Source organism: Bufo bufo, chromosome 8 (assembly GCF_905171765.1).
Source record: "Bufo bufo chromosome 8, aBufBuf1.1, whole genome shotgun sequence".
NCBI classification, from domain to species: domain Eukaryota; kingdom Metazoa; phylum Chordata; class Amphibia; order Anura; family Bufonidae; genus Bufo; species Bufo bufo.
In genome coordinates, this window is record NC_053396.1 from 194,867,744 (window position 1) to 194,881,418 (window position 13,675).

Below are 13,675 nucleotides of genomic sequence, written 5' to 3' on the forward strand. Positions count from 1 at the left end.
GGGAAGGAGGGTGGGATCCCTAATCTAACATACTCGCCCTCAGACGTCTTCAGGCGCAGCAGTAACCACCCCCTCGGCGGACTCAACACGGGAACCGTGGGACTGCCGGAATTCCACTGCGGAAGCAGATTTGGGGACTGGGTGGCTGCCAGGTACCTGAGTACGCGCCCGCAGGGGGGCAACTAAAGTGGAACACGATGGAGCCACCCCTGCCGCAGGCCGAAACCTGCAGAGAAAGAAAAAATAAAATAAAAAAGTAGCAGGATGACCTGCACAAAAAAGCAGGTCAGGTCTGCCTCCTATGGACACTAGAACAAAACTGGGCTGCCTAGTGTCTGTGGAGAGGGTATAGCCCAACGGGGAGGAGCCAACACTTTTTATGTCTAGTGTCGCCTCCTAGTGGTAGTTGGACATATACCCATGGTGCTGTGTCCCCCAATGCCATGCACGAGAAAAAAAAACTACACAGCCATAATAACCTGAGGAATTAATTCTCAGTCGTAAAAATGGACAGTATAAAATATTTAATAAATAGCGTAAAGAAAATAAACCTATAAATAAAGGGTGTGTCCCTGCAGGACATTTACTGCGTTTACACAGGATGTGCCCTAAATGTTCAATAGGTGCAAGTCCCACCGGTAGAACCCGACCCTGTCTGAAGAATGAGGCCCCATCTGAATGAAGTCCTATAGCAGTGAATGGAGAGAGCTGCGCATGCCGGGGCCCCGTTGTTGATATAGCAGCCGGTCCCAGAGGGGGGTGACACCTATCGAACATTTGTTACATATCCTGTGGATATGCAGTAAATGTCCAGAACAGACCAGGTTAAGACAAAAGCCAATGGCCCATGAACACCAGTTGCCTCTAGTTTGCGTCGCACTCACTTTTCCACTGTTTGGCCAGTCGTGGCATCGATAATTTCCACATTCTTGTCTCCCTTTGTCCAGTTGAGGCTGTGAGAGGGGTGAATGGGTGCAGGACGATTGCTATTGATTTCTGGTACAATCAGCAAGTATGGGGAGCACACAGAATAGGGTCGAAACAATGTCATGTCCAAGGGAGGATGCAGCCGATCCAGGGCCTGGCTTAAAGCTTCCATCTGATGCCTTCTGCTCCCTGCATTCAGAGTGAAATACAGACATAATCACCCCACAGTCGTCTCCGGCAGACGCTTGCTTGTGTACATCACATACTTTACCTGTGATGATGCTAGTTATGTACAGAGGGTCCACAAATTGACTTAGCAAAGCTCCCTGGACCCCAAGTGCACTCCACTTAAGCAGCTTGTCTGTAACGGACATACAGCAGACGTGGGTGTTTAATATACTGGGAGGACACTCAGACACTGGACGCGTCGAGCCCTTAGCGTGGATACTCAGGTGCACACCCGTCTGCTCTCGCCTAGAACTACGAGAAATGAATATCACGAGAGGGTTTATCAGCATGTTCATATATGCAGCGCATCAACTTCAATTCCTCTAAGTGCACTTTCCTGCCCACACTTGGCAGACTTGTCCACTTACTGCACATTTATAGATCTCCTTTAGATCAATGCATTAACGCTTATTTGGCTCAAGATTAATAAGCCCCTCAGCACCAAGTGCTAGCAAGGCAATTAGAAGCAGAGCACTAACCGCACCTGGTGCCCATAACAAACCGCATGCACATCCCTTCTGGTTTAAAGTTTTTACCTATCTGGGTGCTATAACGTGACACTCACAGGCCGCTCTGTGTGGCTTCCTCTGGGACTCGACTCAAGTAGAGATGAAAAAAAGTGTTCGGTTTCAGTACCAGGGACTGTGTCTGCTGGGTAGGACGGAAAATGCTTTTCTCACTGGCCCCAGGAACCTTACTGTAGTACAGGGCGACTTCTTTATACAAATATCTAGGAAGAGAAATGAAATGGTTAAATAAAGGGATGAATCATAGGCATGCTGTGAAGGAAACAACTAATGGGATTTCTGGGTAATAAGTGCTGATAACTTATCCCTGGGACAGGTCATCAATGCTTGATCTGTGGGGGTCAGGCATCCGGTACCCCAATGATCAGCTGTTTGAAGAGGCAACCAACTTTTACCTACTGGAAAACCAATTTAACAGGCATATTGCCATCCATCGGATAGTGGCTGTGCTTGGTATTGCAGCTCAGCCCCATTCACTTGAATAGGACTGAGCTGTACCTGTGACGTCACCTAGGAAAAGCTCCACGTGCTCTTCAAACAGCTGATTGGTGCGGGTGCCAGAAGTCTGACCCCAACCCATCGGGATTTGATGAGCTATCCCGACCTACCCCTTAGGATACCGGAGGTTTTTTTATTTTTCCATTCACATACCTGAGGGCTTATTTTTTGCGGGACACATTGTACATTCTAATGCCAACAATAATTATGGCGTACAATGTAGTGGGAAGCTGGAAGAGAAAATTCCAAATGGGGTGGAATTGTAAACAAAAGCCTATTCCTCCACCGTTTTACGGGTTTAGTTCCCACGGCGTTCTGTTTGCAGCAAAACTGACCCATGCCCTTAATTCTCTGGGTCAGTACGATTACAATAATATGACATATCTATAGTTTTTTTTTTTATGTCAAAATAGTGTAAAAATAAATTTAAACTTTTTATAGTTATATCTAATAAGCTGCGTGGGGGCTCATTTTTTGTGGGACAATCTGTAGTTTTTATTGATACCATTTTGGAGTGTGTTTGACTTTTTGATCACATTTTATTACATTTTTTTTTGGGTAAGAGAAGCAATGAAAATATGGCCAATTGGCCATTTCAAACCTTTTAACACTTTTTTCTGTTACGCCATTCACTGTATAAAAATATTTTTATATTTTAATAGTACGGGCGTTTTCGGTCACAGTGATACCCATGTTTATATTTTTTGTTATTTCGTTTTTTGTTATACGGAAAGGGGGGTGATTTAAACTTTTATATATTATTTAAATGTTTTATATATTTATTTCTCTCATTATTGCCGGTCACGGTAATTAGCAGCAGGTCTCTGCTGTTTGACACGTGCGAGCAGGCGCCATGGTTGCCTATCGCTCCAGCGCTGTACATGTACATCGCTCGTAGCGGAAGGGTTGAACACCCACAACACCCCTTTAAAGTGAACCTGAGGGATGATGTCTGCTGCCCTCTCTGAGAGCAGGATATAACCCCTCTAAGTGTCTCTCTCAGCATGCATATGTTCTGAATGAGGAGAGGGGAGTAGGTCGCTACCAACCACTCAATTGGGGAAAGCTGAGCGACCCCATACACATTAAATGGGTTGTCCAGAATTTTACTACTGATAATCTATCGTTAAGCTAAGTCCGACTACTAGCACCCCCGGCTGATCAGCTATTTCCAGGAGCTGCTGTGTTGGAAGCAAGCACCAGAAGTAGACAGCGGCTCCCAATCACGGAGCTGTGCTGTTCCAGTGCTTGGTTCTGGCACAGTGGCTGCAGGAAAAGCGGACCCTCGCCGATTGGATATTGATGACCTTTCCTAATTATAGGTTCCCCCCCCAAAAAAATCCTAAATGTGTATGAGCAGCTGAGTAACTTCCACGCCCCGAGCAGGACACTCCATATTTATACACTATGTGACGTCTCACCTCAGCAACGCCCTCCTTGCTATAACCACTGCATGGCAATCGTGAACCAGAAGCCCATGATAGTCCTGCCATCCCTGATACCAGGTAGCACCAGTTCCCAGCGCCACCACCTCATAGACGTCACCGACCTCCTCTTCACTCACAACATCTGTAGATCAGATAGAGGAACCAATACTCATCAGCGTGTGCGTCGTGATCAATCATCAGACTACACGAGGCAATGGCTGCTCACCTCTCTGCAGGATGAATGCCGCCAGGTTACTCCTGTGCTTGAAATGTTCAGAGTCGCCCACCAAACGGCGATATGTATCATTGGCCACCGCAGCGCATCTATCTTCATGTGCGATCATTTGATCTGTGGGAGATAAAAAAAAAAACTATCTATCATCCTGTCAGCTATGAGAACATTGCAGGGATGTGGAATACAGTATGTGTCTCAGTTATCTGACAGATCAAACAGCATACAGTACCACAGCAGAAAAGGACGCAGGTACAGGCTGCTGCCACTAGGAGGCGACACCAGGCCAAAAGTGCCAGCTCCTTCTGCGCAGGCTATACCCCTCCTGCAGGCACGGAGGTTTTTTTTACAAAGGTAGTGGGAGAGACCAACAGAAGGTAACAGAAAGCCCAGACACAAAACTCATGATGGGTCAGAACTGTGAACAAGTGAAAATCTGTAGATGCATAAAACCAGAAGAATAACTGGGTGGGAGCGGTGTTCCCCCCTTAAAAGAGACCATCCCTGTATGGGGACTTACTGGAAGTGCTCCATGGTATGGGGACTTACTGGAAGTGCTCCATGGTATGGGGACTTACAGGAAGTGCTCCATGGTATGGGGACTTACAGGAAGTGCTCCATGGTATGGGGACTTACCGGAAGTGCTCCATGGTATGGGGACTTACCGGAAGTGCTCCATGGTATGGGGACTTACTGGAAGTGCTCCATGGTATGGGGACTTACCGGAAGTGCTCCATGGTATGGGGACTTACCGGAAGTGCTCCATGGTATGGGGACTTACTGGAAGTGCTCCATGGTATGGGGACTTACTGGAAGTGCTCCATGGTATGGGGACTTACTGGAAGTGCTCCATGGTATGGGGACTTACCGGAAGTGCTCCATGGTATGGGGACTTACCGGAAGTGCTCCATGGTATGGGGACTTACCGGAAGTGCTCCATGGTATGGGGACTTACCGGAAGTGCTCCATGGTATGGGGACTTACCGGAAGTGCTCCATGGTATGGGGACTTACCGGAAGTGCTCCATGGTATGGGGACTTACCGGAAGTGCTCCATGGTATGGGGACTTACCGGAAGTGCTCCATGGTATGGGGACTTACCGGAAGTGCTCCATGGTATGGGGACTTACCGGAAGTGCTCCATGGTATGGGGACTTACCGGAAGTGCTCCATGGTATGGGGACTTATTGGAAGTGCTCCATGGTATGGGGACTTACTGGAAGGGCTCCATGGTATGGGGACTTACTGGAAGTGCTCCATGGTATGGGGACTTACCGGAAGTGCTCCATGGTATGGGGACTTACCGGAAGTGCTCCATGGTATGGGGACTTACTGGAAGTGCTCCATGGTATGGGGACTTACTGGAAGTGCTCCATGGTATGGGGACTTACTGGAAGTGCTCCATGGTATGGGGACTTATTGGAAGTGCTCCATGGTATGGGGACTTACTGGAAGGGCTCCATGGTATGGGGACTTACTGGAAGTGCTCCATGGTATGGGGACTTATTGGAAGTGCTCCATGGTATGGGGACTTATTGAGAACGCTCCATGGGTAAACAATATGCGAAGAGGTACCAAGAAAGAGAACCATCCCACCAGCGCCACCTATTGGAAGTAGCTCCCTATGAGTCAAGATCCGACTTTTTTTCCAACAAGCCTTGGGATTTGACAAGGGGCAGACATCTGTTTCAGGGTGCTCGCCCCCCAGTATGGATCAGGTTTCTGGCTGGCTGATACCTCTCTGCATATTGTCAGTGAGTCTCCATACTACAGGGTACTTCCATTAAGTCTCCATACTACAGGGTACTTCCATTAAGTCTCCATACTACAGGGTACTTCCAGTAAGTCTCCATACAGGACTGGGATATTCAGCACTCGGCCTAAGCTGCATTCAAGGCATCGCAACCAGCCAGAATCCTCCTCCACACTGACGAGGACAAAGCACCCTAATACACTTCTCTAGGGATGTCTCAAGTTGTAACTGAACACCAGCTGGAAGGCCTCAAGCCTGACTTGTGGAAACCAAAGAGCAAAGGACTTCATGGAGTCTATTCCAGGGCTCCCTGCCGCCACCGCTGAGATGGCTTCCATCAGGCTAACCCATGGACACAAAAATGGATGGACATTCATGCATGCCCGTGGACTATGCAACACCAGGTACTGCCCCAGGTGCTGTTTTCGCAGACTGTATACCCAGGAGCAGCCTGAAGCACACTGCCGCACTTTACTGCCTCTTCCATGGGGCCCCCAATGTCCAGGCTATCCCGGAGGCCTGGCACCTTATGAACTGATTTAAGGACGCTCGGTGACTGGTCTGGAAACACCTGTTCATGAACTGGGAGAGGATGGGTTGAAGCCTGCTCAGAGACTACTCCATCATGGACGGTCCAGACGCCAACAAATAGGGGATTAAAGGGATTGTCCGGATTCAGAGCTGAACCCGGACATACCCTTATTTTCACCCAGGCAGCCCCCCATGAGATGTTCCGATGCGCTCCCTTGCCCTGCACTAAATCGCGCAGGGCACGGGCTCTTTTGTTTACAATAACACACTGCCGGGCGGAAACTTCTGCCCGGCAGTGTGTTCAGTGACATCACCGGGGTTCCTGGCAGCCCTATGGAGAGCCCCGGTACGTCACCGGATCTCCAAAAAATGCCTTTGTCCTGCGCGATTTAGGGGAAAGGAGAGCATCGGAGCATGAACTGCTCCGATGCTCCTGTCAGGGGGGCTGCCAGGGTGAAAATGGAGGTATGTCCGGGTTCAGCTCTGAACCGGACAACCCCTTTAAAGGGGTTGTCTCATCTCAGACAATGGGGGCATATCGCAAGAATATGCCCCCATAGTCTTATAGGTGCTGGTCCCACCGCTAGGACCTGCACCTATATTGAGAACGGAGCCCTGCAAAGTAGTGGCTGGAGGACACATAGAAGTAAATGGGAGAGCAATGCGCTTCTATGCGTCCGATGAAAATAGCTCGCCCCATAGAAATGATTAAAGGGGGGCTGCGCATGCGCAGTGTGCCCTCCACCGCTTTCAGGGCTCCGCTCCCGATATAGGTGCGGGTCCTATGTGTAACCTCCGTGTCGCATCTGTTTTTTGTTGAGTACCCATTCTAACAATGCCTATTCTTGTCCGCAAAATGGACAAGTATAGGACAAGTTCTATCTTTTTTTGGCGGGACTGTGAAACAGACATACAGATGCGGACAGTACACGGTGTGCTGCCTGCATTTCGTGTGGCCCAATTGAAATAAATGGGTCCGCACCTATTCTGCAAAAAACGTGGATCAGATGAGGACCATACAGTTGTGTGAATGGGGCCTTAATGACAGGTTCGGACACCTACGACGCCAGGAACTCACCTGTGACTTCTCCGCATTGCTTCTGGCCGGCATCTGTGCGATACTGCTTCCGCAGGAGGGACACGGTCTCCATCAGGACGAGCTTACTGGCTGCGTACATACAAATAACACGGAGATGAAATCAGACAGCCCGCTGGATAAAAGGGCGACACATCATTGCTCCAGGCTAGGGCTGAAACGATTACTCGATTGAATAAAGTAATTAGACACCAAAAAATCCTTGATTCGTTTGTGTCATGTGACCACGGAGCAGGAGAGAAACGCTTGCTATTACTTACCGCTCCGCGGTCACCCGCCGGCCTGTACCGCGCTGCACTGGATTCTGACACATCGTCAGGTCATAGTGCATGTAAGCGACGCCAGGATCCAGTGCAAAGCGCGCAGAAGAAGAGGAAGGAGCTGTGGAGCGGCGCCCCTACAGGAAAGGTAAGTATTTTATTTCACTGGCGCTGGGCACATGGCACTGAAGGGGGACAGCTGTCAATGGATGGCATGGAGCGGCAGATGGGAGTGGGGGACATGGAGGGGCTGACTGGTGGCACTGGGGGACATGGAGGGGCTGATCTGATGGCACTGGGGGACAGCGAGGGGCTGATCTGATGGCACTGGGGGACATGGAGGGGCTGATCTGATGGCACTGGGATGGTGGGGGACACGGAGGGGCTGATCTGATGACACTGGGGGACATGGAGGGGCTGATCTGATGGCACTGGGGGACATGGAGGGGCTGATCTGATGGCACTGGGGGACATGGAGGGGCTGATCCGGTGGCACTGGGAGGGTGGGGGACATGGAGGGGCTTATCTGATGGCACTGGGGGACATGGGGGGGCTGATCTGATGGCACTGAGGGACATGGAGGGGCTGATCTGATGGCACTGGGGGACATGGAGAGGCTGATCTGATGGCACTGGGGGACATGGGGGGGCTGATCTGATGGCACTGGGGGACATGGAGGGGCTGATCTGATGGCACTGGGGGAGTAGGGGACATGGAGGGGCTGATCTGATGGCACTGGGAGGGTGGGGAACATGGAGGGGCTGATCTGATGGCACTGGGAGGGTGGGGAACATGGAGGGGCTGATCTGGTGGCACTGGGAGGGTGGCGGACATGGAGGGGCTGATCTGATGGCACTGGGGGAGTAGGGGACATGGAGGGGCTGATCTGAAGGCACTTGGGGACATGGAGGGGCTGATCTGGTGGCACTGGGAGGGTGGCGGACATGGAGGGGCTGATCTGATGGCACTGGGGGAGTAGGGGACATGATGGGGCTGATCTGATGGCACTGGGGGACATGGAGGGGCTGATCTGATGGCACTGGGGCACATTTATCTTTTTACATTAGGGCACATTTGATTCATATTTGTAGATTTTGATAATGATGGCCAATCCTCAAGATAGGTCACCCATATGAGATCGGAGGGGATATAGGGGAGCACTCTGTGGACGGCAGAGAGTATAGGGGAGCACTCTGTGGACGGCAGAGAGTATAGGGGAGCACTCTCTGGACGGCACTGTTTACGGGGGTACTCTCTGGACGGCACTGTTTACGGGGGTACTCTCTGGACGGCACTGTTTACGGGGGTACTCTCTGGCTGGCACTGTTTACGGGGGTGCTCTATGGCTGGCACTGTTTACGGAGGTGCTCTATGGCTGGCACTGTTTACGGGGGTACTCTATGGCTGGCACTGTTTACGGGGGTACTCTATGGCTGGCACTGTTTACGGGGGTACTCTATGGCTGACACTGTTTACGGGGGTACTCTATGGCTGGCACTGATTAGGGAGCACTCTCTGGCCGTCACTGTATAGGGAGGGACTCTCTGTCCGGTACTGTACAGGGGACACTCTCTGCACTGTATAGTGGAGCACTCTCTGGACGGCACTGTTTATGGGGGTACTCTCTGGACCGCACTGTTTATGGGGGTACTCTCTGGCCAGCAGTGGTTAGGGAGCACTCTCTGCCCGGTACTGTATAGGGGTCACCCTCTGGCAAGCACTGTACAGGGGACACTCTCTGGCCGGCACTGTATATGGGGACACTCTCTGGCCGGCATTGTATAGGGGGGGCACACTATGGCTTGTACTGTTTATGGGTACACTCTGGCTCAGATTGTTTAGGGGGCACTCTTTTGCTATCACTGTTTAGGGGGCACTCTGTGGCTAGTACTGTATAGGAGACACCCTCTAGCCAGCACTGTATAGCGGCACTCTCTGGCAAGCACTGTACAGGGGACACTCTCTGTCCGGCACTGTATATGGGGACACTCTCTGTCCGGCACTGTATATGGGGACACTCTCTGTCCGGCACTGTATATGGGGACACTCTCTGGCTGGCACTATATGGGGGGCACTCTCTGGCTTGTACTGTTTATGAGGACATTGTGGCTCGCATTGTTTAGGGGGTCACTCTTTTGCTGTCACTGTGTAGGTGGACACTCTTTATCCAGCACTGTATAGGAGGCCATGTACAGTATAAGGGGGCACTCTCTGGCTTGTACTGTATAAGGGGGCACTCTCTGTCAGGCACTGTATATGGGGGCACTTTCCGGCTTGTACTGTATAAGGGGGGCACTCTCTGGCCGGCACTGTATAAGGGGGCACTCTCTGGCTTCTAATGTATAAGGGGGCACTCTCTGGCTTCTAATGTATAAAGGGGCACTCTCTGGCTTCTACTGTATAAGGGGGTACTCTCTGGCTTCTACTGTATAAGGAGGCACTCTCAGACTTGTACTGTATAGTGGGCACTTTCTGGCTTGTACGATATAAGGGGGCACTCTCTGGCTTGTACTGTATAAGGGGGCACTTTCTGGCTTGTACGATATAAGGGGGCACTCTCAGACTTGTACTGTATAGGGGGGGCACTCTCTGGCCTGTACTGTATAGGGGGGGGCACTCTCTGGCTTGTACTGTATAGGGGGGGGCACTCTCAGGCTTGTACTGTATAGGGGGGGGGCACTCTCAGGCTTGTACTGTATGGGGGGGCACTCTCAGGCTTGTACTGTATGGGGGGGGCACTCTCAGGCTTGTACTGTATAGGGGGGGCACTCTCAGGCTTGTACTGTATAGGGGGGGGCACTCTCAGGCTTGTACTGTATAGGGGGGGCACTCTCAGGCTTGTACTGTATAGGGGGGGCACTCTCAGGCTTGTACTGTATAGGGGGGGCACTCTTAGGCTTGTACTGTTTAGGGGGGGGCACTCTCAGGCTTGTACTGTATAGGGGGGCACTCTCAGGCTTGTACTGTATAGGGGGGGCACTCTCAGGCTTGTACTGTATAGGGGGCACTCTCAGGCTTGTACTGTATAGGGGGGGCACTCTCAGGCTTGTACTGTATAGGGGGGGCACTCTCAGGCTTGTACTGTATAGGGGGGCACTCTCAGGCTTGTACTGTATAGGGGGGGCACTCTCAGGCTTGTACTGTATAGGGGGGCACTCTCAGGCTTGTACTGTATAGGGGGGCACTCTCAGGCTTGTACTGTATAGGGGGGGCACTCTCTGGCTTGTACTGTTTAAGGGGGGGGGGGCACTCTCAGGCTTGTACGATATAAGGGGGCACTCTCTGGCTTGTACTGTATAGGGGGGCACTCTTGCTTTAGACAGATATAGGAGACTGTCTCTGGCACTGTATGGGCAGACTTTGTTGAATGTTGGACCTCTGAACTGTGCGCCACATCTAGTCCTCCCGGAACAATTCTACCCGTCCTGTATACAGTAATCATCACATTATGACAGAAAAGTAAAAACAACGTGTATGAATGGGGCGCCCCCTCAGCAGCCGCCATATAAGAGAAGCCCGGCACCGTGCGCGAGGAAAGCTTACATTGATCTCGATAAGACGCCATCACACCCGCTCCGCGCCACTCCAAGTCTTTCACAGTTCCTCGCGCATGTGACCAGCCGTGCAGCCAATCAGCTTCCACAGCCGCAAAGCCAATCAAAAGCAGAGTTCTGCCTTTCCCCAATCAGAAGTCAGTTACCTTTACTATCAACCAATCAGGAGCGCTTTCTGCCCAGTGACTAGCAGTTGCTGCGTTGCCCTGGCTGTCGAGTCAATTGATTGGTTAAGGGGCGGAGTTTGGGGGGGGGGGGGGGGGTAGAATGGTAATGCCTAGGATATATGGGCTCCTGGGAGGTTTAGGTCATGTGACTGTGAGGTGAGCGGTGCTGCGCCACTAGTAGTGTCTGGCAGTTTGTCCTTCATTATCTTCAGCCAAAATGTCCTCATAGTTTGGTATTTTCATATGTGGCATTCACTGTTATGGAAGAAACTTTGCCTCCCAGGGCTGGCGCGTACTTAGGGTTGCCACCTGGCTCCCAATAATATTAATGCCCCCAAAATGTATAATGCCCACAATAGTGCCCCCAGTATTAATGCCCCATTTGTGCACCCCAGTAAGAGTAATGCCCCCATTAGTGCCCCCAGTAAGAGTAATGCCCCCCATTTGTGCACCCCAGTAAGAGTAATGCCCCCAGTTTGCTTCTGCAAAAAAAAAGCAAAAAAGAAAAAGCACTCACCTCCTGCATTTGCTCGCGCTGCGGTGAACGCCCCCTGCTGACTGGAAGCTCAGGACCTGCGCTCCAGCGTGATGACATCTCGCAGGTCCTGTCCTCCAGTCAGCAGCGCGAGCAAATGGAGGAGGTGAGTGCTTTTTTTTTATTTTTTATGAACACCGTATGCCGTTTTTTTTGCGGATCTGTTGTAACAATGCCTAAAACGGACAAGAATAGGACATGTTCTATTTTTTTTGCAGGGCTACGGAATGGACATACGGATGCGGATAGCACGCGGTGTGCTGTCCGCATTTTCTGCGGGCGCATTGCGCATCCTATCCGCAAAAAACCCCGAACGGACACGGAAACAAACAACGTTCGTGTGCACGAGGCCTTAAACTGAGGACATCCTCAGCATAATAAGTTTGCATTCACACAACCGTATGTATTATAAAATCCAACTGCCGTCCATGTGACAGGACAAGAATAGGACATGTTCTAACTTTTTTGCGGGGGCCGCAGAACGGACATACAGATGCGGATGGCACAAGGTGCTGTCCACGTTTTTTGCGGCCCCTTTGAAATGAACGGGTCTGCATCTGATCCGTGTCTTTATTTTCTTTTGCGAAGCAAAAATACGGTCATGTTAATCGGGCCTTAATATCAGATCAGTGGGGGTCTGACTCCTAATACCCCCGCCAATCAACTGTTTGAGGAAGCGACGGCGCTCACAGGAGCTCTGGTGAACGCTGTGGCCTCTTTGCAGCTTACCAAGCACAGCGCCGTCTTTTGTATAGTGGCTGTGCTTGGTATTGCAGCTCAGCCTATTCACTTGAATTGGACAGAGCTGTTCCTAGGCCTTGTGACCAATGGACGTGACTTCACTGGCCTAGGAAGAGGCCGCAGCGCTCATGGGCGGGGTGTCGGTAGTCGGACTCCTGATCATATAACGACAACGTATCTTTAAACACCTGGAAAACCCCTTAAAACAATAGACCCGGCTCGTATCTGTAGGTGCTATACAGCCTGAGATATTACAGGTTGAAGCAGCCTTCAGCAGGAGGAGAGGGGAGAGCAGTGGAGGAGAGTTATAGCTCCTCCTGTCCCTGTGTATCTGTAAATGGCTCCAGGGGAAGAGTCCATTCACATCTGCAGAAAATTCCATGAAGAATACAGGACAGAATAACGCGGCATGCTGTACTTTTTGTCCAGTAAAATGCTGAATTTTTTAATGGAAACCAGATCCCATCATAGTCAGCGGGGTCCGTCAGGTGGCGTTCCATTGTCCTGCTTCTATAATGGCGCAGAACACCTCTGAAATCAGGTACCGGCCAAGCCCAGATTGGTTCTGCACCTCCTAAACTGGAACATTGAGCACTATGTGGAATGGTCAAGGGGTTGCATCATCAGACACAACCCCTTTAGGCATGTGGTGGCAGTGCCATCAGCATACCACCATTGGGTTCTGCTCCGGAACCCTGGCCATACAGCGGAGCAGGACACATCTTTTGCGCTCTGCTTATGTCTTAAAGGGGTTTTCCCATCTCAGACAATGGGGGCATATAGCTAGGATATGCCCCCATTGTCTGATAGGTGCGGGTCCCACCGCTCGGACCCGCACCTACAATGAGAACGGAGCGGGGAAATGAACGGAGGGCGCAGCCGCCTTCCATTCATTTCTATGGGGCCGACGAAAATAGCCGAGCTCCCATTCACTTCTATGGGTGCACCACATGGAGCAGCGCTTGGTGGTGGACGGACCCTGGGAAATCGGGGGTCCTCCAGCCACAGCTCTCCCCACTCCGTTCTCGCACCTATCAGGCAATGGGGGCATATCCTAGCGATATGCCCCCCATTGTCTAAGATGGGAATACCCCTTTAAGTCTTGGAGCAGCGGCCGGGGACATGAGCCACATTCCTGGGACGGAGGGAGTCACCGTTTCCATCACTGGGATGAAGAACGTGTTGCGTGAGGAAATGTTT

The 13,675-nt window shown here is 51.2% G+C and overlaps 1 protein-coding gene across 1 annotated transcript; it reads right to left on the reverse strand.

Moving 5' to 3' along the window:
• Window positions 1-880: 880 nt before the first annotated feature.
• LOC120978152 (adenosine deaminase domain-containing protein 2-like) lies at window positions 881-11,117 on the reverse strand. Its single transcript, XM_040406379.1, has 7 exons — window positions 11,022-11,117; window positions 7,201-7,290; window positions 3,834-3,956; window positions 3,602-3,749; window positions 1,721-1,885; window positions 1,199-1,407; window positions 881-1,116 (listed from the first exon to the last, which is right to left on the reverse strand). Exons 1-7 carry the CDS (start codon window positions 11,041-11,043, stop codon window positions 881-883), a joined length of 993 nt encoding a protein of 330 aa, XP_040262313.1. The 5' UTR covers window positions 11,044-11,117.
• Between the last annotated feature and the right edge of the window lie 2,558 nt (window positions 11,118-13,675).